At 51.0% G+C, this 24806-nt stretch overlaps 2 protein-coding genes and 1 long non-coding RNA gene across 6 annotated transcripts; 1 reads left to right on the forward strand and 2 right to left on the reverse strand.

The window, feature by feature from the left end:
• The first annotated feature begins 3755 nt into the window (after positions 1-3755).
• On the forward strand, positions 3756-16945 carry LOC146751819 (uncharacterized). 4 transcript variants are annotated; one of them, XM_085533524.1, is made up of 10 exons: positions 3756-3927; positions 6546-6649; positions 7787-7993; positions 9020-9226; positions 9937-10194; positions 10874-11027; positions 13676-13785; positions 14949-15062; positions 15146-15295; positions 16029-16945. In XM_085533524.1, the coding sequence occupies exons 2-10, from the start codon at positions 6572-6574 to the stop codon at positions 16137-16139; spliced, it is 1389 nt and encodes a 462-aa protein (XP_085389650.1). In that variant the 5' UTR covers positions 3756-3927; positions 6546-6571; the 3' UTR covers positions 16140-16945. The 4 variants fall into 4 exon arrangements, with proteins under 4 accessions (XP_085389650.1, XP_085389649.1, XP_085389651.1 ...); XM_085533523.1 differs by having other exon boundaries at positions 6565-6649; XM_085533525.1 differs by having other exon boundaries at positions 6565-6649; positions 16179-16945.
• A 1343-nt stretch (positions 16946-18288) lies between these two features.
• On the reverse strand, positions 18289-19214 carry LOC146751820 (uncharacterized). The gene is made up of 2 exons (XR_014941135.1): positions 19133-19214; positions 18289-18496 (listed from the first exon to the last, which is right to left on the reverse strand). It is a non-coding gene; the product is annotated as an uncharacterized LOC146751820 (long non-coding RNA).
• A 587-nt stretch (positions 19215-19801) lies between these two features.
• On the reverse strand, positions 19802-21810 carry LOC146751821 (uncharacterized). The gene is made up of 4 exons (XM_085533579.1): positions 21724-21810; positions 21375-21459; positions 20735-21018; positions 19802-20074 (listed from the first exon to the last, which is right to left on the reverse strand). The coding sequence occupies exons 1-4, from the start codon at positions 21808-21810 to the stop codon at positions 19904-19906; spliced, it is 627 nt and encodes a 208-aa protein (XP_085389705.1). The 3' UTR covers positions 19802-19903.
• Between the last annotated feature and the right edge of the window lie 2996 nt (positions 21811-24806).

A 24806-nucleotide genomic window follows, 5' to 3' on the forward strand; every position in this document is an offset into this window, starting at 1 on the left:
GGGATTAATAGGCGTCAATAGGGGTTATAAGTGAGTTAACATGGAATTAATAGGGGTTAATGGGGTTTTAATGGAGATTAATAAGGATTTATTAGAGATTAATAGGGATTAATAGGGAATTAATAGAGGTTAATGGGGATTAATAGAGATTTATTAGGGATTAATAGGGATTAATAGGGGATTAATAGGTTGTAATGGGGATTAATAGGGATTTATTTGGAATTAATAGGGGATTTATTGGAGATTAATGAGGTTTAATGCGGGTATAAGGGGGTTTATTAGGGATTTAATAGGAATTAATAGGGATTAATAGGGGTTTAATGTGGATTAATAGGGATTTATTAGTAATTTAATAGGATTATTAGAGGATTAATAGAGGATTAATAGGGATCAATAGGGGATTAATAGGGATTAATAAGGATTAATAAGGTTTAATAGGGGTTTAATGGGGATTAATAGGAATTAAACGGAATTAATAGGGGTGTAATGTGGATTAATAGGGATTTATTAGTAATTTAATAGGATTATTAGAGGATTAATAGAGGATTAATAGGGATTAATAGGGGATTAATAGGGATTAATAAGGTTTAATAGGGGTTTAATGTGGATTAATAGGAGTTAATAGGGATTAATAGGGTTTCTTAGGGGGTTAATGGGGATCGATGGGGGTTAATGGGGGTTAATGGACGTTAATGGGGTTTAATGGGAGTTTAATGGGGTTTAATGGGGATTAATGGGATTTAATGGGGTTAATGGGGTTAATGAGGTTAATAGGGTTTAATGGGGGTTAATGGGGTTTAATGAGGGTTTAATGGGGTTTAATGGGGGATTAATGGGGATTATAAGGGATTAATAGGGTTTATTAGGGGATTAATATGGATTAATATGGATTAATAGAATTAATAGGGATTAATAGGGATTATTAGGGCTAATAATTATTAGAGCTATTAATTATTAGGGCTATTAATTAATTAATTATTAGGGCTATTAATGCCATTATTAGGGCTACTAATACCATTATGAGGACTATTAATTAATTATGAGGGCTATTAATTAATTATTAGGGCTATTAATGCCATTATTAGGGCTATTAATTATTAGGGCTATTAATGCCATTATTAGGGCTATTAATTATTCAGTCTATTAATTAATTATTCCGGCTATTGATTAGGATGATTAATTAATTATTAATTGATTATTAATTATTAGGCTAATTAACCCTAATTAACTCCATCTTTTCTCTTTCCAGGTCCATATCGACGACGGAGAGACTTCCGCCCCCCCCTAATTAGTTAATTGATGATTAATTAATTAATGACCTGCCATTAATTAATTAATCCATTAATCGAGGCCTCATTACCACTTAATAACAGGGACCGGGAAAGGGGGCGGGGCTATGCAAATCAGGCCAATGGCTCATGAATATATAATCATATGCTAATGAGTTCTCAATGTTAGTTGATTGGGCGTGGTGGGGTTTGACAAAGCCACACCCCCTTCACTTGCATAAATAATTAATGCGCACACGTTAACGAAGCTGGTGCCCGATTGGTCGGCGTCTTGTTCTTCCTTCGTTCCGATGGGGTTAATATGGGGGGGTGGGGGGGGTTAATTAAGGCATTAATTAAGAGGTTAATTAAGGGGTTAATTATGGGATTAACGAGGGTCGATGTGTGGCCGGGGGTGGGGGGGAGGGGGAGATGATGGATGCGGTTGGATGAGAATAAAGATGGCGGAAGAGCGACAGGGTCTGGTGTTATTGGGGGGGGTATGGGGTATATGGGGGGGATGGAGCCTATAAGACCCTATAGACCCCATAGGACCCCATAAAAATCAATAGGACCCCATAAGAATCCCATAGGACTCCATAGAACTCATAAGTCCCTATAAGACCCCATAGGACCCCATAGACTCCATAGGACCCCACAGACCCCATAAGACCCTATAAGACCCCATAGGAACCAATAGGACCCCACAAGACCCCATAGGAATCAATAGGACCCCATAGAACCCCATAGAAACCAATAGGACCCCATAAGACCCCATAGAACCCCATAGGAACCAATACGACCCCATAGAATCCCATAGGAACCAATAAGACCCTATAAGACTCCATGATACCCCATAGAACCCATAAGTCCCTATAAGACCCCGTAAGACCCCATAGAACCCCATAGAGACCCCATAGGACCCCATAGAACCTCATAAGTCCCCATAGAACCCCATAGGACCCTAAAAGACCCTATAGGAATGAATAGGACCCCATAAACCCCATAGAAACCATAAGTCCCTACAAGACCCCATAGGACCCCATAGGAAACAATAGGACCCCATAAGACCCCATAGGAATCAATAGGACCCCATAGAACCCAATAAGATCCCGTAGAACCCCATAAGACCCCATAAGTCCCTATAATACCCCATAGGACCCCATAGGATCCATAGGACCCCACAGACCCCATAAGACCCTATAAGACCCCATAGGAACAAATAGGACCCCATAAGACCCCATAGGAATCAATAGGACCCCATTAGAAGCCATAAGACCCCATAAGAACCCGTAAGACCTCATAAGACCCCATAGAAACCAATAGGACTCCATAGGAATCAAAAAGACCCTATAAGACTCCATTGACCCCATAAGACCCCATAAGATCCCATAGGACCCCAAAGGAATCAATAGGACCCCATAAGACACCAGAGACCCCATAGGAACCAATAGGACCCCATAGAACCCAATAGAACTCCATAAGACCCCATAGGACTCCATAAACCCCATAGAAATCAATAGGATAATTAGAAACCATAAGACCCCATAAGAACCAATAGGACCTCATAAGACCCCATAAGACCCCATAGAAACCCATAGGATCCCATAAGACCCCATAGGAATCAATAGGACCCCATAGAACCCCATAAGAGACCCCATAAGACCCCATAGGACCCCATAAGACCCCATAGGAACCAATAGGACCCCATAGAACCCCATAAGAGACCCCATAAGACCCCATAGAACCCATAGGAATCCGTAGAACCCCATAGAACCCTATAAGACCCAATAGGAACCAATAAGACCCCATAAGACCCCATAGGACCCCATAGGATTCAAGAGGATCCCATAGAACCCAATAGAACCCAATAGAACCCCATAGGAACCAATAGGACCCCATAAGACCCCAACAGAACCCAATGGGATCCCATTAAACCCAATAGGATGCCATAAGACCCTATAGGACTCCATAGACCCCATAGGACCCCATAGGAATCAATAGGACCCCCAAAAACCCCATAAACCCCATAGGACCCCATAGAACCCATAAGTCCCTATAAGACCCCATAGAACCCCATAAGATCCCATAGGACCCCATAAGACCCCATAAGACACCATAGAACCCCATAGAACCCCATAAGACCCCATAGGACCCCATAGGAATCAATAGAACCCTATTAGACACCATAAGACCCCATAGAACCCCATAAGATCCCATAGAACCTCATAAGTCCCCATACAACCCCATAGGACCCTATAAGACCCCATAGGAATGAATAGGACCCTATAAGACCCCATAGAACCCCATAGGACCCCATAGAACCCCATAGGACCCCATAATACCCCATAGGACCCCATATAAACCCCATAGGACCCCATAGGACCCCATAAGACCCCATAGGACCCCATTAGACCCCATAAACCCCATATGACCCCATAGGACCCTATAAGACCCCATAGGACCCCATAAGATCCCATAGGACCCCATAGAACCCCATAAGGGGAAGGAAGGAGCCCCAAATTCCCCTTATTAACCAATCAAACGAAGCTTTTCCTGGTCTTTCAACCAATCAGAGCTCTCCTCCAGCCCTCATTTGCATACGGCTGAGGCAATAGTTACACAGCACTAACGGCTTCATCCTATAGGAGGATATAGGGTGAGACTATGGGGTCTATGGGGTCTTATAGGGTTTTATGGGGTGTATGGGGTCTTATGGGGTCCTATGGGGTCTTATGGGGTCTCTATGGGGTCTCTATGGGGTCTTATGGGTTCATATGGGGTCCTATAGGGTCTTATGGGGTTCTATGGGGTCTTATTAATTCCTATGGGGTCCTACGTGGTCTTATGGTTCCTATGGGGTCCTATGGGGTCTTATAGGGTCCTATGGGGTCCTATGGGGTCCTATGGGGTCTTATGGGGTCTATTGGGTCTCTATGGGGTCTTATGGGGTCTCTATGGGGTCTTATGGGGTTTTATGGTGTCCTATGGGGTCCTATGGAATCTTATGGTGTCTATGGGGTCTCATTGGTTCCTATGAGATCCTATAGATTCCTATTGGTTCCTATGTGGTCTTAAGGGGTCTCTATGGGGTCTTATGGGGTCTTATGGTGTCCTATGGGGTCTTATGGGGTCTCTATGGGGACTTATGGGGTTCTATGGGGTCTTATGCGGTCTTATGGGGTCCTAGGGGATCCTATGGTGTTTCATGGGGTCTATGGGGTCTTATGGGGTCCTATGGGGTCTCTATGAAGTCCTATGGGGTCTTATGGGGTCTCTATGGGGTCCTATGGGGTCTCTATGGGTTCTTATGGGGTCTATGGGGTTCTATGTGGTCTTATGGTGCCTATGGGGTCTCATTGGTTCCTATGAGATCCTATAGATTCCAATTGGTTCCTATGGGGTCTTATAGGGTCTCTATGGGGTCCTATGGGGTCTTATGGGGTCTTATGGGGTCCTATGGGTTCCTATGGGGTTTTATGGGGTCTATGGGGTCTATGGAGTCTATGGGGTCTGTGGGGTCTTATGGGGTCCTATGGGGTCTATGGGGTGTTATGGGGTCTTATGGGGTTTTATGGGGTCTATGGGGTCTTATGGGGTCCTATGGGGTCTTATGGGGTCTCTATGGGGACTTATGGGGTTCTATGGGGTCCTAGGGGATCCTATGGTGTTTCATGGGGTCTATGGGGTCTTATGGGGTCCTATGGGGTCTCTATGAAGTCCTATGGGGTCTTATGGGGTCTCTATGGGGTCCTATGGGGTCTCTATGGGTTCTTATGGGGTCTATGGGGTTCTATGGGGTCTTATGGTGCCTATGGGGTCTCATTGGTTCCTATGAGATCCTATAGATTCCAATTGGTTCCTATGGGGTCTTATAGGGTCTCTATGGGGTCCTATGGGGTCTTATGGGGTCTTATGGGGTCCTATGGGTTCCTATGGGGTTTTATGGGGTCTATGGGGTCTATGGAGTCTATGGGGTCTGTGGGGTCTTATGGGGTCCTATGGGGTCTATGGGGTGTTATGGGGTCTTATGGGGTTTTATGGGGTCTATGGGGTCTTATGGGGTCCTATGGGGTCTTATGGGGTCTCTATGGGGTCTTATGGGGTCCTATGGGGTCCTATAGCATCTTATGGGGTCCTAATGGTTCCTATTGATTTCTATGGGGTCCTATTGATTCCTATGTGGTCTCTATGGGGTCTATGGTCTCTATGGGGTCATATTGGTTCCTATGGGGTCCTATGGGGTCTTATGGGGTCTCTATGGGGTCTTATGGGGTCTATAGGGTCTTATGGGGTCTTATGAGGTTCTATAGAATCTATGGGGTCTTATGGAGTTGTATTGATTCCTATGGGGTCTTATACGATCCTATAGGGTCCTATGGGGTCTTATGGGGTCTGTATGGGGTCTTATGGGGTCAATGGGGTCTTATGGGGTCCTATGGGTTCTATGGGGTCATATGGGGTTCTATGGGGTGCCATGGGGTCTTATGGGGTCTTACAGGGTCTTATAGGTTCTATGGGGTCTATGGGGTCTTATGGGGTCTAATGGGGTCCTATGGGGTCTTATGGGGTCTTACAGGGTCTTATAGGGTCTATGGGGTCTTATGGGGTCTTATGGGGTCCTATTGCTTCCTATTGATTCCTATGGGGTCATATTGCTTCCTATGGGGTTTTATGGGGTCTTATGGGGTCCTATGGGGTCTTATGGGGTCTTATGGGGTCTATGGGTCTTATGGGGCCTTATGGGGTCTTATGGGGTCCTATGGGGTCGTATTGGTTCCTATGGGGTCCTATGGGGTCTTATGGGGTTTATGGGGTCTTATGGGGTCCCATGGGGTCCCATGGGGTCTTAAGGGGTCTTATTGCTTCCTATAGGGTCTAATGGGGTCCTATGGGGTCTTATGGGCTCTCAATGGGGTCTTATGGAGTCGTATTGGTTCCTATGGGGTCCTATGTGGTCTCTATGGGGTCTTATGGGGTCTTATGGTGTCCTATAGGGTCCTATGGGGTCCTATTAATTCCTATGGGGTCCTATTGTTTCCTATGGGGTCTTACGTGGTCCTCCAAGGCCATAGAGTTGGAGGGCCGGGGGGGATAGGAGGCTCCTCCAGAATCATAGAGTTGTAGGCTGAGGGGATATTAAGTCCTCCAAGGCCATAGAGTTGAATGGGAAGGGGGGATAGGAGCCTCCTCCGAGCCCCATAGCTTAACTAGGCCTCTAACACCCCCATTCAGCCCTTAATTAACCCAATTAAACCCTTAATTAACCCAATTAAGCCCTAATTAACCTCATTAGAGCTAAGATGGACAATGAGGCCTTCGAGATGGGACCCGAGGAACCCGTCGGGTCCCGGAAGAGAAAAGATGGACACCATAAAGAGGTAAGGATTGGGGTGAGGCCTAGTGAGGCCTAGTGAAGCCTAGCGAGGCCTAGTGAGGCCTAGTGACAACTCTATAGAGTTCCTATGGGGTCTTATGGGGTCTCTATGGGGACTTATGGGGTCCTATGGGGTCTATGGGGTCTCCCCATAGAGACCCCATAGAACCTCTATGGGGTTCTATGGGGTCATATGGGGTTTATGGGGTCTAATAGGGTTTTATGGGGTCCTATGGGGTTCTATAGGGTCTTATGGGGTCCTATGGGGTTCTATAGGGTCTTATGGGGTCTCTATGGGGTCTCTATGAGGTCGATGGGGTCCTATGGGATCTTATGGGGTTCTATGGGGTCCTATTGGGTTCTATGGGGTCTTATGGTTTCTAAAGGGGTCCTATTGATTCCTATGGGGTCTTATGGGGTCTCTATGGGGTCTCTATGGGGTCCTATTGATTCCTATGGGGTTCTATGGGGTCTCATTAGATACTATGGGGTCTTATGGGATCCTATGGGGTCTCATTGGATACTATGGGGTCTTATGGGGTCCTATGGGGTCCTATGGGGTCTTATGGGGTCTCTATGGGGTCTTATGGGGTCTACAGGGTCCTATGGGGTTCTATGGGGTCCTATGGGGTCTTATGGGGTCTATTGGGTCCTATGGGGTCTCTATGGGGTCCTATGGGGTCTTATGGGGTCCTATGGGTTCTTATAGGGACTTATGGGTTCTATGAGGTCATATGGGTTTCTATGGGGTCTTACTAGTGAGGCCTAGTAAGGCCTAGTGAGGCCTAGCGAGGCCTAGCAAGGCCTAGCGAGGCCTACCTAGGCCTATCATGGCCGACCTTGGCTTGGATTGGATTGGCCTAGCACAGCCATCTTGGGCCTACCTTGGCCTACCTAGGCCTGGATTGGATTGGATTGGCCTAGCACGGCCATCTTGGGCCTATCATGGCCTACCTTGGCCTGGATTGGCCTAACTAGGCCTAACTAGGCCTAGCATGGCCTACCTTGGCCTACCTTGGCCTAGCAGGGCCTAACTAGGCCTAACTAGGCCAAATTAGGCCTAACTAGGCCTAACTTGGCCCACTTCGGCCCGGTTCGGCCTATGTAACCCCCCCTTTCTCCCCTCCCCCCCATATCCAAGATGGCGCCCGAGTGGGGCAGGAGATCCCTATGGAAGCTGTTCGGCCTCTGCCTGTTGGCCGGCTCCATTACGACCGCCGTGGGGCTGGGAAGCTTGAGCGTCATCTATAGGAAGGCGATTAACGAGCTGCGTGTAAACGAGGTGGTTAATGAGGTGGAGGGGGACGAAGGACGGCTCTGGTTCGTGTATAGGATGGGGATGTCGGAGGTAAGTGGATGGGGGGGATATGGGGTGGGGGGAGGAAGTGGGGGGGAAATAAGGGGGGAAGAGGAAGTAGGGGGGATATAGGGGGGAGATAGGGGGGGAAGAGGAAGTGGGGGGGATATAGAGGGGAAATAAGGGGGGGAAGAGGAAGTAGGAGGGGATATAGGGGGGAAATAAGGGGGGAAGAGGAAGTAGGGGGGATACAGGGGGGAAATAAGGCGGGAAAAGGAAGTGGGGGGGATACAGGGAGGAAATAAGGGGGGAAGAGGAAGTAGGGGGGATATAGGGGGGAAATAAGGGGGGAAGAGGAAGTGGGGGGATATAGGGGGGAGAGGAAGTGGGGGAGGAAGGGAGGAGGAAGTGGAAGTGGTAAGGAGGAAGAGGAAGGGAGGGAGGAAAAGGAAGTGGGAGGGGAAGGGGAAGAGGAAGTGGGGAGGAAGAGGAAGGGAATGGGAAGAGGGAGGGGAATAAGAGGGGGAAGGGAAGAAGGAAGAGGAAGAGGAAGAGGAAGGAAAAGACAAAGTGGGAGGGAAAAGGAAGTGGGGGGGGGAAGTGGGGAGTAAGTGGGGAAGAAGTGGGAGGGGAGAGGAGAGGAAGTAAGAGGGGGAAGGGAGGAAGGGGAGGGGAAGAGGAAGTGGGGGGGGTATAGAGGGGAGAGGAAATGGAAGGGGAAGAGGAAGCGGGAGGGGAAAGGAAATGGACTTATGGGCTTATGGGGTCCTACAGGGTCCTATGGGGTCTTATGGGGTCTTACGGTGTGCTATGGTGTCCTATTGGTTCCTATGGGGTCCTATGGGGTCTTATGGCATGCTATGGTGTCTTCTGGGGTCTTATGGGATTCTATGGGGTCCTAAGGAGTCTTATGGGGTCCTATTGCTTCCTATTGATTCCTATGGGGTTTATGGGGTCCTATGGGTCCTATGGGGCTTATGGGGTCCTATAGGGTCCTATGGGGTACCTTCTTCCTTTCCTATGGGAAGGGGAAGGGGAGGGGGAAGAGGAAAAGGAATAAGCCCATTTGCTTTCCAGCCACAACGCTACCCCGGAGGTGAAATCCAATGGGCGACGTACCGGCTGGATCCCAAGCGTTATCCGGATCGAGAAGCTCACGTCTTCGCTCAAAGCCTCCACGAGCATCAAGCCAAAATGAGCCTGGCTTTAATCAGGATCAAACCTGGAGCGCTCCGGGTCCCCCACTGGCATTTTAATGCCAACGTCCATGGCTACGTGGTGCAGGTAGGCCGCAGCCTTTGGTTTTGCTTCCACTTCCTCTTTCTCTCTTCCACCTTTAAGAATATACTTCCTTTTCCTCTATGGCTTCATTTAACCCTTATTCCCCTACCTTGTAATCCATTTACCTCGCGGGTCTACCCTAAAACCCTATAGGATTTGGCCATGTTATATAGGAGCGGCCCATGTTAATTGGGGGTAGCCTTTGGTTTTACTTTCACTTCCTCTTTCTCTTTTCCACCTTTAATCCTATACTTCCTCTTCATCCTTGGCCTCATCCAACCCTTCTTCCCCCATATTATAATCCCCTTACCTCGCGGGTATACCCTAAAATCCTATAGAATTTGGCCATGTTATATATAGGGGCGGCCCATGTTAATTGGGGGTGGCCTTTGGTTTTACTTCCATTTCCTCTTTCTCTCTTCCACCTTTAATCCTATACTTCTTCCTCCTTGGCTTCATCCAGTCCTTCCTCCCCCACCTTATAACCCTTTACCTCATGGGTCTACCCTAAAATCCTATAGGATTTACCCTATATTCTATAGGGCACAACATGGATCTCGCTTTTCCTCCCACTTCCTCTTTCTCTCTTCCGCTTTTGATCCTACACTTTCGATTCCTCTTTCTCCTTATCCATCCCTTCTTTCCCCACCTTATAACCCCTTTACCTCGCGGGTCTACTCTAAATCTAATAGGATTTCCCCTATAATCTATAGGGCACGGCCTGGATCGGCATCGTCACCCCAACCAACGTTACCACCTACCGAGCCGAAGTCGGCCAGGTCCTTTTCTTCCCCCGGAACGTTCTTCATTGGATCCAAAACACGGAGGACGGGGGGGAAGGAAATAAAAGCCGGACCCCAAAAGAACTTGTCCTCGTTCTCTTTTATGGGACCCACGAGGAGCTGAAGACATTGGAGGTGGATGAGGCCGTTAATGGGACCCCGAATGAAATCTTAATTGAGGCTCTACAGGTATGGGGGGGGGTGGTGGAAAATGGGGGGTTTTGGGGTTTTTTGGAAGGTCCTAGAAGGGATCGAAGGGATTGAGGTGAAAGAGGGGACCCGGCCGGTTAAAATGGTGGTGGTTGCGTCTCTCTATCACGTTCCTTTGAGGAGATATAGGGTTTTATATGGGATGGTTGGGTGTTTCTATGAGGTTCCATTGAGGAGATATAGGGTTTTATATGGGATTTGGGTCCTGGAAGGTTAATAATGGGGATTTGGGGTTGTCCCATTGGGTTCTATGGGGGATTTGGGTTCTGGAAGGGGAATAAGAAGGAACTTGGGTCCTGGAAGGTTAAAATGGAGGTGGTTGGGTGTTTCTATGGGGTTCTGTTGTGGAGATATAGGGTTTTATATGGGATTTGGATCCTGGAAGGGGAAAAGGGAGGTAATAGGGTCTTCCCATTGGGTTCTATGGGGATTTGGGTCCTGGAAGGGGAAAAGGGAGGTAATAGGGTCGTCCCATTGGGTTCTATGGGGTTTTGGGTCCTGGAAGGGTAAAAGTTGGTAATAGGGTCTTCCCATTGGGTTCTATGGGGCATTTGGGTCCTGGAAGGGTAAAAGGGAAGTAATAGGGTCATCCCATTGGGTTCTATGGGGGATTTGGGTCCTGGAAGGTTAATAACAGGGTTTCTTTGGGTCCTGGCAGCTTCGTAGCGTTCAGGATTGGATTGGAAGCTTCCAGAAGGTCCCGATCCTACAAAGCTTGAACCACCCCATAAATTTAAGTCAATTAGTGCGGGATGTTAATTACACCCAGGCGGATAACGAGCAAATATGGCGGTATTTATATGACCTCAAAGGTAAGGACCTCATAGACCCCATAGGACCCCATAAGACCCCATAAGACCCAATAGACCCCATTAGACCCCATAAGACCCCATAAGACCCCATAAGACCCAATAGACCCTATAAGACCCCATAAGACCCCATAGACCCCATAAGACCACATAGACCCCATAGACCCCATTAGACCCCATAAGACCCCATAGACCCCATAAGACCCCATAAGACCCAACAGACCCCATAAGACCCCATAAGACCCCATCGACCCCATAGACCCCATAGACCCCATAAGACCCCATAGAACCCATTAGACCCCATAAGACCCCATAGACCCCATTAGACCCCATAACACCCCATAGACCCCATAAGACCCCATAAGACCCCATAGACCCCATAAGACCCCATAAGACCCCATAAGACCCCATAAGACACCATAGACCCCATAAGACCCAAGAGACCCCATAAACCCCATAGACCCCATAAGATCCCATAGAACCCATTAGACCCCATAAGACCCCATAGACCCCATAAGACCCCATAGACCCCATAAGACCCCATAGAACCCATAAGACCCCATAAGACCCCATAGAACCCATAAGACCCCATAGACCCCATTATTACCCTTCCAGGACCTTAAAGACCCAATAAGACCCCATAGACCCCATTAAACCCCATTATTCCCCTTCCAGGACCTTAAAGAACCCATAAGAGCCATAGACCCCATTATTACCCTTCCAGGATCTTAATAACCCCATAAGACCCCATTATTCCCCTTCCAGGACCTTAAAGACCCCATAAGACCCCATAGATCCCATTACTCCTCTTCCAGAACCTTCTCAACCCCATAAGACCCCATAAGACCCCATAGACCCCATTACTCCCCTTCCAGGACCTTAAAGACCCCATAAGACCCCATTAGATCCCATTAGACCCCATTAGACCCCATTATTCCCCTTCCAGGACCTTCTCAACCCCATAAGACCCCATAGACCCCATAAGACCACATAGACCCCATTATTCCCCTTTTAGGACCTTCTCAACCCCATAAGACCCCATAGACCACATAAGACCCCTTAGACCCCATTAGATCCCATTAGACCCATTATTCCCCTTCCAGGACCTTAAAGACCCCATAAGACCCCATAGATCCCATTGTTCCCCTTCCAGAACCTTCTCAACCCCATAAGACCCCATAAGACCCCATAGACCCCATTACTCCCCTTCCAGGACCTTAAAGACCCCATAAGACCCCATTAGATCCCATTAGACCCCATTAGACCCCATTATTACCCTTCCAGGACCTTAATAGACCTCATAAGACCCCATTAGACCCCATTAGACCCCATTATTCCCCTTCCAGGACGTTAATAGACTCCATAAGACCCCATTAGTCCCCATTAGATCCCATTAGACCCCATTATTCCCCTTCCAGGACCTTCTCAACCCCATAAGACCCCATAGACCCCATAAGACCACATAGACCCCATTATTCCCCTTCTAGGACCTTCTCAACCCCATAAGACCCCATAGACCCCATAAGACCCCATTGACCCCCATTATTCCCCTTCTAGGACCTTATAGACCCCATAAGACCCATAGACCCCATAGACCCCATTATTCCCCTTCCAGGACCTTAATAGACCCCATAAGACCCCATAGACCCCATTAGATCCCATTAGACCCAATTATTCCCCTTCCAGGACCTTCTCAACCCCATAAGACCCCATAGACCCCATAAGACCCCATTAGACCCCATTACTCCCCTTCCAGGACCTTAAAGACCCCATAAGACCCCATTAGATCCCATTAGATCCCATTAGACCCCATAAGACCCCATTAACTATTGGAATAGATGGGTTGCCAAATAGTGATCTATTCGAAGACATAGGGGCTCAATAGGGAACCGTCGGGGTTGCCAAATAGCGAGCAATTGGAAGCTATAGGAGCCATTGGAATATATAGCTGACAAATAGTGATCCATCGGGATAGATAGGTGCCAAATTGTGATCCATTAAGGTTAATGACCCCCATTAACCCCCATTATTACCCTTCCAGGACCTTAAAGACCCCATAAGACCCCATAATTACCCTTCCAGGACCTTAATAACCCCCATTAACCCCCATTTTACCCTTCCAGGACCTTAATAGACCCCATAAGACCCCATTGACCCGATTATTACCCTTCCAGGACCTTAATAGACCCCATAAGACCCCATAGGACCCCATAGGACCCTATAAGATCCTATAGACCCCATAAGACCCCATAGACCCCATTAGACCCCATTGACCCCCTTTATCTCCCTTTTAGGACCTTAATAGACCCCATAAGACCCCATAGACCCCATTATTCCCCTTCCAGTACCTTAATAACCCCATAAGACCCCATTATTACCCTTCCAGGACCTTAATAGACCCCGTAAGACCCCATAGACCCCATAAGACCCCATTAAACCCCACTATTACCCTTCCAGGACATTAAAGACCCCATAGAACCCCATTATTACCCTTCCAGGACCTTAATAGACCCCATAAGACCCCATAGACGCCATAAGACCCCATTAGACCCCATTCTTCCCCTTCCAGGACCTAAATACCCCCGTATAATCCCATATTCCCCTTCCAGGACCCTTCCTTTAACCTTTCAGGACCTTTCTATCCCCCTTAGGTTCCCCTCCGGCACCATTTAATGGCGGAGTTTTCCATTGGGCTCCGTATCGACCTGCCAGGACCTGGATGGAACCAATGAATCTCATTTACATCCAGTCGCTCCTTCAGGTAACGCCTTTAAGCTGCCAGGACCTTGGAGGGGTCGGTTGCCAAATAGTGTGCCATTACATTACATAGGAAACCGGTGTTGCCAAATAAGGAGCCATTGGCATACATAGGAGCCCATCGTTGCCAAATAGTGAGCCATTAAAAGACATAGGAAACCATACTTGCCAAATAGTGATCCATTAGATTACATAGGAAACCAGAGTTGCCAAATAGTGAGCCATTAAGTTACATTGGAAAGCGTAGTTGCCAAATAGTGATCCATTCGATTACATAGAGCCCCATAGCTGCCAAATAGTCATCCTTAGACCTCCATAGAGCCCCATAGACCCCCATAGAGCCCCATAGAACCCCATAGAACCCCATAGAGCCCCATAACCCCCCATAGGACCCCATAGAGTCCCATAGCCACCGCATAGGACCCTATAGACCCCCATAGAGCCCCATAGGGATCCATTAGACCCCATAGACCCCCCATAGGACCCCCATAGAGCCCCATAGCTGCCAAATAGTGACCCATGGAGCCCCATAGGACCCCATAGACCCCCATAGCCACCCCATAGGACCCTATAGAGACCCATAGGACCCCATAACCCTCCACTGGACCCCATAGAGCCCCATAGCTGCCAAATACACACCCATTAGACCCCATAGAGCCCCATAGGACCCCATAGAGTCCCATAGGACCCCATAACCCCCCATAGAACCCCATAGAACCGTCATAGGATCCCATAGGGCCCCATACCTGCCAAATACAGACCCATTAGACCCCATAGAGCCCCATAGGACCCCATAGAGCCCCATAGACCCCATAACCCCCCATAGAACCCCATAGAGCCCCATAGCTGTCAAATAGTGATCCATTAGCCCCCATAGCTGCCAAATAGTGATCCATTGGACCCCATAGGACCCCTACGACCCCCATAGACCCCCCATAGGACCCCCATAGAGCCCCATAGAGCCCCATAGAACCCCATAGAGCTCCATAGCTGCCAAATAGTGATCCATTGACTCCTATAGAGCCCCATAGGACCCCATAGCCACCCCATAGATTCCCATAGAGCCCCATAGACCCCCATAGACCCCCATAGGACCCCATAGACCCCCCATAGACCCCCATATAAACCTATATAACCCTATGTGATCCTATATATAACCCATTGCAGCACCCCGATCCTCTCACCATAGCCACCCTAAGGATCTTCCCTAACGAACTTGGCCAACCCCATTATCATCTTAACGCTAACGAGCTGGCTTACGTCCTCCAAGGCTGTGGCAAGGTAAGGCCCTATATTGTATATAGGGGATATAGGGGGGTGGGATGCAAATGAGGCTTAATGAGATCATGAATATGCAAACGCAGGCCGGCCTGGTGTTGGAGAATGGGGAGAGCCTGAGCTTCGAGGTGGAAGTGGGGGACGTCCTATTCTTCCCTATGGGGAGCCAGCATTACTTGAAGAGCGGGTGCCCCGAAGGGATCCTATTGGTGCTGGGTTATAGCACCGGGAATATGGTGGGTCTATGGGGTCTATATGGGGTTCTATGGGGGGCTATGGGGTCTATAGGGGTCTATGGGGCTCTGTGGGGCTCTACGGGGGGCTATGGGGTCTATATGGGGTCCTATTGGATCCAATTGGGTCCTATGGGGTTCTATGGGGTCCTATGGGGGCTCTATGGGGTTCTATGGGGTCCTATTGGGTTCTATGGGGCTCTATGGAGCCTTATGGGGTCTATAGGGGTCTATGGGGGTCTATGGGGCTCTATGGGGGGTCTATAGGGGTCTATGGGTCACTATTTGGCAGCTATGGTGTCTATGGGGGTCTATGGGTCTCTATGGGGCTCTATGGGGTCTATATGGGGCTCTGTGGGGCTCTATGGGGTCCTATGGGGGTCTGTGGGGGTTTATGGGGTGTCTATGGGGCTCTATGGCGTTCTATGGTGTTCTATGGAGCTCTATGGGGGTCTTTTGGGGTCTGTGGGGCTCTATGGGGGGTCTATAGGGGTCTATGGGCCTCTATGGGGGTCTATGGGGGGCTATAGTTCTCTATGGTGTGCTATGGGGTCTCTATGGGGTTTATGGGGTCTCTATGGGGCTCTATGGGGTAACTATTTGGCATCCCTGGCCCTCCATTCATTCGAATGGATCCCTATTTGGCACCTATGGGCCTCCATTCATTCCTATGGAAGACTGTTTGGCAGCTCAGAGCCTCCATTTATTTTAATGGCTCACTATTTGGCACCTATAGGAACTCCAAACCCAGCGCCTCAATCGCTACTTCCGGTCTCTCCCGGCCGCCATCTTGGCTCGCCTCTTCAGTACGGATCTAGAAAAGACCCGGATGTTGCTCCGGGATTAATTAAAGCTCATTAATTAACGCTTGTAACTCATTAAACAGATGGCAACGCATTGATTGTATTGAGACGGTCCTCCAGGGCCATAGAGTTGGACGGGGTAGAAGAGACTTCCGGGTTTAGAGAGGCATAAAGGGACTTCCGGGTTCCGAACGCTTCCGAACGGCTCCGAAGGTTTCCGAAGCCCGAAGAAACCCGGAAGTCGAGCGGAGCGGCTCCGAACTGGACCCGAGCGGCTCCGAGCGCATCCGAGTGCACCCGAGTGGTTCTGAAGTCGATCCGAGCGCTTCCGAAAGGTTCCGAACGGTTCCGAAGACTGAAGAAACACTAAAGTCGATCGTAACGACCCCGAATGGCTCCGAACTGGACCCGAGTGTTTCCGAGCGTCTCCGAAGTCGACCGGAGCGCTTCCGAACGGTTCCGAATGGTTCTGAAAGGGTCCGAAGCCAGAAGAGACACGGAAATTGCTCGTAGCGATCCCGAATGGCTCCGAAGTGGACCCGAAGGGCTCCGAGCGTTTCCGAGCTCCTCCGAAGTGAACCCGAGAGCTTCCGAAAGGATCCGAATGGTTCCGAAGCCTGAAGAAACCCGGAAGTCGCTCGTAGCGACCCCGAACGGCTCCGAACGGCTCCGAACTGGACCCGAAAGTTTCTGAATGTTTCCGAAGTTGACCCGAGCGCTTCCGAACGGAACCGAAGCCCGAAAAACCCGGAAATCGCTCGTAGCGATCCCGAAATGGACCCGAGCGTTTCCGAAAGGTTCCGAACAGCTCCGAACCCGACCGGAAGCCGCCTGTAGCAACCCGGAAGTCAACCGGAAGTCGCTGGGAGCGGTTCCGAACCCGACCCGAGCGGTTCCGAATAATTCCGAAGGTGAAATCGAAGGAACCCGGAAGTAAACCGGAACTCGCTCCGAAAAGACCCGAGCGCTTCCGAACGGAGACGAAGTGGATCTCGGAGCAAACCGAAAGTAAACCGGAAGTCGCCTCAGAACGACCCGAGCGCTTCCGAATACTTCCGAAGAGAGCCGAACCGGACCGGAAGTCGCCAGACCAACCCGGAAGTAAGCCGGAATACCCTTCAGAAGGCTCCTCCGGCAGCCGAACCGGCTCCGAACACCAGCCGAACTTCGGCTTTATTCGGCTTTTTTCGGCTCTTTTCCGTTCCGGTACCGGGGATGGAGAAACAAGGGCGGGTGGATTGTCCGGCGTTACCGCCCGGGTGGAAGAAGGAAGAAGTCCACGCCTCCCTTTGGCCTCAAGACTACTAAGCTGCAAGGCCTCTTGGCCAGGCTCTGGGCCTCCCTCCAGGCTGTTTTACCTTAAGGCCTCTAAGCCTCCTGGGCAACCTCTAAGCCTTTAGGCCTCCCCCTATGCCTCTAGGACAGCTTGCAGGCATCTGTGCCTCCAGGTGTGTTCTCCATTACAGCTCAAAGCCTTCCTTTGTGCCATAAATGCTCATGGACTCGTGGTCTCTTTTTTGGCCTCCCTCTGTGCATCAGGCCCTCAAAACCTCAGTGCTTCCAGTCCAGCCCTTTAGTACCACAGTTCACGGCACTGTGGGATGGCCTGAGTTGCCAACTCACACTCTTGGCCACCCTCCATCTCCCGTGGCTCCCACACCAACCCCACAGCACCACCCACACTAAGCCCTGTCCCACAAATGCAGCTGCTGCCGCTCAACAATTCTTATTGGCTGAAAGCAGGAGAGTTGAGAGATCCAAAGGGGTTGTGAGATCAGAGGTTGGGGCTGGAAGGCAGAGCATCTGCAGCTTTCGTTCCTCACTGAGTCCTTTCTATTGGGAAAGGAGATGGAGGGAGGTGAGAAGATGGAGGGCAGGGATGTGGGGTAGGAACCCACCTTGATGCTGATGTCACGGCTCCGTGCCTGCAGCTTGTTACCTGGGACTCAGCCGTGTCAGCACGTTCCTCTGCCTCATCCAGCATGTGCTGTGCCCTGGGGAACTTGGCCAAGTTGGCCTGCTTGTCCTGTGGCTTAGCCCCGGTCCCCACCCCGGTCTCCCCCCAAACACCCACCCAACTCATCCCCGCAGCTCCTCCCTCCCCCCAACCAGCCTCGAGGCGGGCAGAAAGTTATCGACATCTCTTCATTGAATGATCAATCCCTAATTAAAACCCTCTGGTAGACATCAGAGTTTAGGGGTTTTTAGGGTTTATTAGGGTTTTTTATGGTTTTTAGGTTTTTTTAGGGGTTTTTAGGGTTTATTAGGGATTTTTAGGGGTTTTTAGGTGTTTTTAGGGGTTGCCATGGATTTCCAATCGGTACACACAGGTGTATTCCGCGTTCCCCCAGTTGCTGCGTACATCCATTTTAATCCTTTTGTAGGACTGAAGGGGCTTCTCCTGCCAATGCAAAGAGGAAAGGCTTCGTTATGGGCCGGAGGGGGACCAGTGCCCCATAGTGCCCCATAGCTCCCACTGTTCTCCCCATAGATCCCAAAGCATCCCATAGATCTCATAGTACCCCATAGCTCCCACTGTTCACCCCATAGATATGGGTAAACCTAATACACAGTCAATGATTTCCTGGAATTCTGATCCATATTCAATAGTTGTTTAGCATGCAGACCCCTCTCTTGTTATCACCCATCTTATAAGTGTGGGAATCAAATGTTGTTTGTGCCTTTAGAACAAGAGCAGAATCTTTTCTTTCAAGGTCTCAGTATATAAGTGAAGTAGTTTGTTGTTATTTCAAGGTCTCAGTATATAAGTGAAGTAGTTTGTTGTTATTTCAAGGTCTCAGTATATAAGTGAAGTAGTTTGTAGTTATTTCAAGGTCTCAGTATACAAGTGAAGCAGTAGCAGAGGAGAGGCTTTGTTATGGGCATGGGAAGAGCCCCGGCACAACAAGTGCTTCCAAAGGCTTGCAAAAGGGACCCCACGGGAGTCGGCCATGTTGGAGAGCAGAGGGTGGGCAGGAAAGCTCTTTCTTCCCATGACTTGCAGGCAGCCCAGCCTCCCCCCTTGCACTTGCCATACCTGAACGTGGAAGGTCTGTGCAATATCTCCACCCACGTCATAAACATACAGTCCCAGGAGAGTTTCCCTTTCGTCCTCAGCCACTCCCTCAAAGACAAGAGATGATGGCGGTCACACTTAGGCAGGCCGTGCCATAACGAACACACTGAGGCCAAAGGTGGGAGCCCTTCCAACCCTCCCTGTGCTCTGGTAGGATTGGAGCACAACGGAGGGTGAACCTGAGTCAGGGCACATGGAGCAATTGCTCCCAGCTGCTCGGCCACAAAGAGCAGCAGAGGCCTTTGGAGACATGGAACCAGCCGAGGGATTCGGTGCCCTCAGGCAGGATGCTGTGCTCTGCGGCAGCCCACCACTGAAATTTGGGAGCTCCCAACTGTATGGGGTCGTATGGGGCTCTGTTGGGTGTCTACCGTGTGGCTCTATGGTGCTCTATGAGCTCTTGTGTGGCTCTATGGGGTCTTACAGGGCTCTATGTGGTAGTTATGGGGCTCTGTTGGGTGTCTGTAGGGCCCTTATGGGGCCCTGTTGGGTGTCTGTGGGGCACCATGAGGCTCTTTGGTTCTCTATGAGCTTCTTGTGCAGCTCTATGGGGTCTTATGGAGCATTATGGGGCTCTATGGGGTGTCTGTCGGGGTCTATGGGGTCTTATGTTGCGGTTATTGTGTTCTGTTGGTTATCTCTGGGGCTCTATAGGATTTCAATGGGCTCTTATGGGGCTCTATGGCAAAGCTTTTTCCTCGGGGGCCTCCAGAAGCAGCAGCAGGCAGAGACTTACCAAGATGGCAAAGTCTCGGGGGCACTGTTTACATCCCCAGAGGGAGACACCGCCTTGGAGACATGCCACAGGGTGAAAGCTGTGGGCCAGATGTTCTCCGGCAGCTGGATGACGGCGTGGCCCTGCGAACCTTGGAATGCCCAGCAGTTTCCAACAGAAATATCAGGCTGAAATGAGAGAGATGCGTCCATCAGCAGTGAGGCAAAGAGTCGCGAGAGCTGGATGCTGGGCAAGGAGCACAGAATTTGTCTTCTGTGTGGGCTGCCGTGCTCCCCGTAATGGAACGCTACTCAAGGGACAGGAGGGGAATATGCAAAGGTTTGGACAACAGCTCTGGAGTCAACCGCCTTTCTCTGCTTGCCCAGAGCCGGCGGGGCAGCCCTCCCCTGCATCTGTCAGCCCAGCGCCCTCCCAACGCTGGTGTCAGTGATGTGGGGAAGAGTGTGGGCTGAGCAGAGCAGCTGGGCCAAAGGAAATGGATGTGCAGCCAGAATGGGGTGAGGATGGGGGGAGGGAGAATGGGGGCGAAGGGTTGGGGGTAGGAAAGACTGGGGGAAGGATCGGGGAGGATGGAGGGAGGAATGGGGAGGATGGGGGGGAAGGATGGTGGAAGAAAGGGAGGGGAAGGATGGGGGGGGGAAGGATGGAAGGAAGGTTGGGGAGGGGGAAAGGATGGGGAGGGGCAAAGGATGTAGGGGGACGGATCCTGGGAAGGAAGGACTGGGGGATGGAGGGGGAGCCCTTATGGGGCTCTGTGGGGTGTCTGCGGGGGGAGGGGGGCGAAAGCAAGGGGGGGAAGCCCACAGTCAGCACTTCTCCTGCCATACCTGCAAGAGGGTCTCAGGGGACTTTGCAGAGGAAAAGAGGGGAGAAAGCCGGCCTTTCCCACCGTAACTCTTGGTTGTCCTCTCCACATCAACAGTGGCACCTGAAACAAAGATGGACAGACGTGCACTGGGACAGCCCAGAGACAAGCTGAAGGAGTGAATGCTCATTCCCCAAAGCTCTTGGCGGGGCTCTGGGGTGCAGAATCCCTCCCGCTGTGTATGGGAACTGCTGAGTCCCGGCCTGATGCGCTGATTGAGCACCTGGGGAAATGAGCTGGTCAGCCCTGGGAGCAGAGTTGAAGGGTTTTTAAATTCTCAGAGATCGGGGCTTTAGACGGGATGTGAGGAGGAAATTCTTGACCCCCAGTGGGCGGTGAGGCCCTGCAATGTGCTGCCCAGAGGAGCCATGGATGCCCCATTCCTGTACGCGTTGGAGACCAGGTTGGATGGGGCCCTGAGCACCTTGATGAAAAGGGTGGCAGTCCTGTCAGTGGCAGGGAGTTGGACTGGGATGGTCTTAAGGTCCCTTCAGACCTCAGCCATCCTAAAGCTCTATGAGATAAGTGTGACAGGAAGCAGAGCTGGGCAGGTTTTGGGGAGTGCCAGGCGCAAGTTGAGGGTAGTGAAGCTGTCTACATACCCAGGGATTTCAGAACCCAGTTGGGCATCAAGTAGCTGTTTTCCACGACTTTCTCAATTGCATGCTGTGTCAGCTGCAGAATTTCCTGGCAACAAACAGGGAATGGAGAGACAGCAGTGAGCACAAAGACAGGAGATGGATGTGGCCCAGCCAAGGGGAACTCATGTCTCTGCACAGAGCACTAATGCCGGGGGCGGGGGCCACATGGATGGTAAGGAGCCCAGCGCCTGGACCAGCGATGGCGGAGCTGAGATGTTACTGCTGCAGGGCCTGGCACGGTGGTGTGGTGCCAGGCCAGCTATGCCACGGGCGGATCCACCTCCATGGGTTCATCTGGAGGTGGATCCACCTCCATGGGCTCCACAGAGGGGGTCACACGGCTGGTCCAGGTGTGATGGGAACGGGCTCTCTTGCCTGTCTGCTGCCTGATGGTCATGGCGGGCCCCCTCCTCCTCCTCTTCAACCCTGCGGTCCCCGGCTCCATCTTCCCACCTAAATCCTGCGAGTCTTCCAGCCTCGCTCTCTTAGCTTCCCACATGACTGTTTACGGTCGTAGCTCTCAGAGGTGAGTGTGTTGTGTGGGGCAGCGGTGACCAAGGTGACAGCTGTGACATGGCCAGGGTTCTAACATGGCGGCCGCACTGCTGGCACTGCTGGCACTGGCGTTCCACATGGTATGAGGAGGGGGCTGGAGGACAGGGCACGGCACGGGAGCCAGAAGGCACTGCCTGTGCCCAGCGGGCAGCCCTTCTTTCTGGCAGCAAGAGGCCACAGACGAGCTGGCCCTGAGCAAAGGGCCCTCGGCCTCCTTCATCCTCCCCCTCCTCCCACAAGGGAATCTCTTGGCGCTGCCATACGCAGCACGCAGCACCACGTTGATCTGATGGGGCTCCTGAGCTCAGTGCCAACAACAGCAGGCTCCAAAGGGCACCTGACTACGCCTGCCTGCTGGGACACACCAGCTCTGCTCTCCGTGTTCCAATCCAGAGCCTCTCCTTGTAACACCTCCGACTCCATTTGCATCCACTCACTCTGATTACGTTCCACGTCCACACATCATGTTGGAACACACACAGGGCCACGCTGCCTCACCGACCCTCAGTGGGGACCCACAGCCGTACAGCACCATCAGCACAGCAGAACCGGGCCGTGCTCCTGATGCTGCCGCTTGTCCAACCTCCCTCTCGCTGCCCCCATTCTGCTCAGGCAGCCGGTCCCAGCAACAAACACCAGCACAGAACTGCAGCCCCGACTCGTCCCGCTCACTGACAGCCAGAGCAAGGACATGTTACACACCTTCCTTCAGCTCCGATCACCTTCCCGGCGCCACCATGCCGCCATGGCCCAGAACTGCTCCCGCCGGCACCAAGCGCTTCCTGCCCCTCCATCCCCCGCTCCTCCTTTCCCTTCACTTTCCATCCGCACTCAGGACGCAGATCTCAATGGAGGTGGCTGCAGAACATCATCAGTGCAGGCAATCAATGGCTCGTGCTGCGCTTCACTGCCTTGTGCTCCTCACTGACTGCTCTGCTGTGCCCTTTCCTAACCCCGCAGGATCATTTGCTTCTGTCTTTAGTGAAAGGGCTCTCCCTCAGGAATCCCAGACCCTGGAGGTTGATGAGAGAGTCCGGGGAATGGGAGATTTCCCTTTAGTCGGGGAGGAGGTGGTCCATGAGTGCCTAGGAAACATTAAGGTCGATAAATCCATGGGACCTGATGGGGTGCATCTGCGGGTGCTGAGAGAGCTGGCAGAGGTCATTGCTGAGCTGCTCTCTGTAATCTATCAGAGGTCTTGGAGAACTGGGGAGGTGCCTGAAGACTGGAGGATGGCCAATATCACTCCAGTCTTCAAAAAGGGCAAGAAGGAAGACCCGGGTAATTATAGGCAAGTCAGCCTCACCTCTGTCCCAGGGAAGGTGATGGAACAGCTTGTGCTGGATGCCATCTCCAGACAACTGGGTGATATGGAGGTTATCAGGAGTACTCAGCATGGGTTCACCAAGGGGAGGTCGTGCTCCACCAACCTGGTCGCCTTTTATGAAGATGTCACTAGGTGGGTGGACAGGGGGAGGGCGGTAGATGTAGTCTACCTTGATTTCAGTAAGGCTTTTGATACTGTCCCCCATGACATCCTTATAAAGCTGAGGAAGTATGGGATAGATGAGTGGACAGTGAAGTGGGTTGAGAATTGGCTGACTGGCAGAGTGCAGAGGGTTGTCGTTGGCGGTGTGGTGTCTGGATGGAGGCGTGTAACTAGCAGTGTCCCCCTGGGGTCTGTACTGGGTCTGGTCTTGTTAAACATCATCAGCGACCTTGATGAGGGGATAGTGACCACCCTCAGCAAGTTTGCTGATGACACAAAGTTGGGAGGATTGGCTGACATGCCTGAAGGCTGTGCTGCCATTCAGCGAGACCTGGACAGGCTGGAGAGCTGGGCAGTAAGAAACCGGATGAAGTTTAGCAAAAACAAGTGTAGAGTCTTGCACCTAGGGAGGAATAATTACATGCACCGGTACAGGCTGGGGGAAGACCTGCTGGAGAGGAGCTCTGCAGAGAGGGACCTGGGTGTCCTGGTGGACGACAGATTGGCCATGAGCCAGCAGTGTGCCCTTGTAGCCAAGAAGGCCAATGGCATCCTGGGGTGCATTAAAAAGAGCGTGTCCAGCAGGTCGAAGGAGGTGATCCTCCCCCTCTACTCTGCCCTATTAATGCCTCATCTGGAATATTGTGTCCAGTTCTGGGCTCCCCAGTACAAAAAAGACAGGGATCTCTTGGAGAGAGTCCAGCGGAGGGCCACGAAAATGGTGAAGGGCCTGGAGCATCTCCCCTATTAAGAAAGGAAATGCCTTGTCCAGAAGCAAGCAGTGGGCTGGAGAGGGCACCAAAACGAAACCCTGCTTGCACCTTTCCCTCTCCTCATTCCACATGCTGACATTTATTTTAAGAGCAAAAACAAGACTACAGTGAAGAAAGCTCCAGAACAACTCAGCTACTTTATTCACCCCCTTCTCTTTCCACTACAGAAGATTCTCAGAAAACCTCCAAGAGCCACGTTACTGCTCTGCTGACCCTTCTCTGGGATGCATCAGTGCGCTCAGAAATGACTGAGAGCAACACATGCACACAGACACACAGCAGATCCCTACACAACCACTTCACCACTAGGAAACAGCATCAAAAAGCAGCTGGTGGGAAGAGTAGAAGTGGAAAGCGGGCATGGTGAGAGAAGTGCTTTGGGCAGCAAGGAAAGGCCATCTGAAGCTCCTGGGTTAAGTCCCTTCTGCAGAGGGTGTCGGTGATGCCGTCTCCTTTGCAAACTGTTCCTGCATGGGGAGAAGCATTGGTCTCCCTCATCCCTGGGCTCTCCAGCATTTTGAGGGTCTCTCCTGCTGGGGGTTTTCCCATGAGAAATGAGGCACCAGCCCTGAGAGA

The sequence above is a fragment of the Coturnix japonica genome, unplaced genomic scaffold (assembly GCF_054131305.1).
Source record: "Coturnix japonica strain WE unplaced genomic scaffold, WE-NBRP24 Scf061, whole genome shotgun sequence".
Taxonomy (NCBI): domain Eukaryota; kingdom Metazoa; phylum Chordata; class Aves; order Galliformes; family Phasianidae; genus Coturnix; species Coturnix japonica.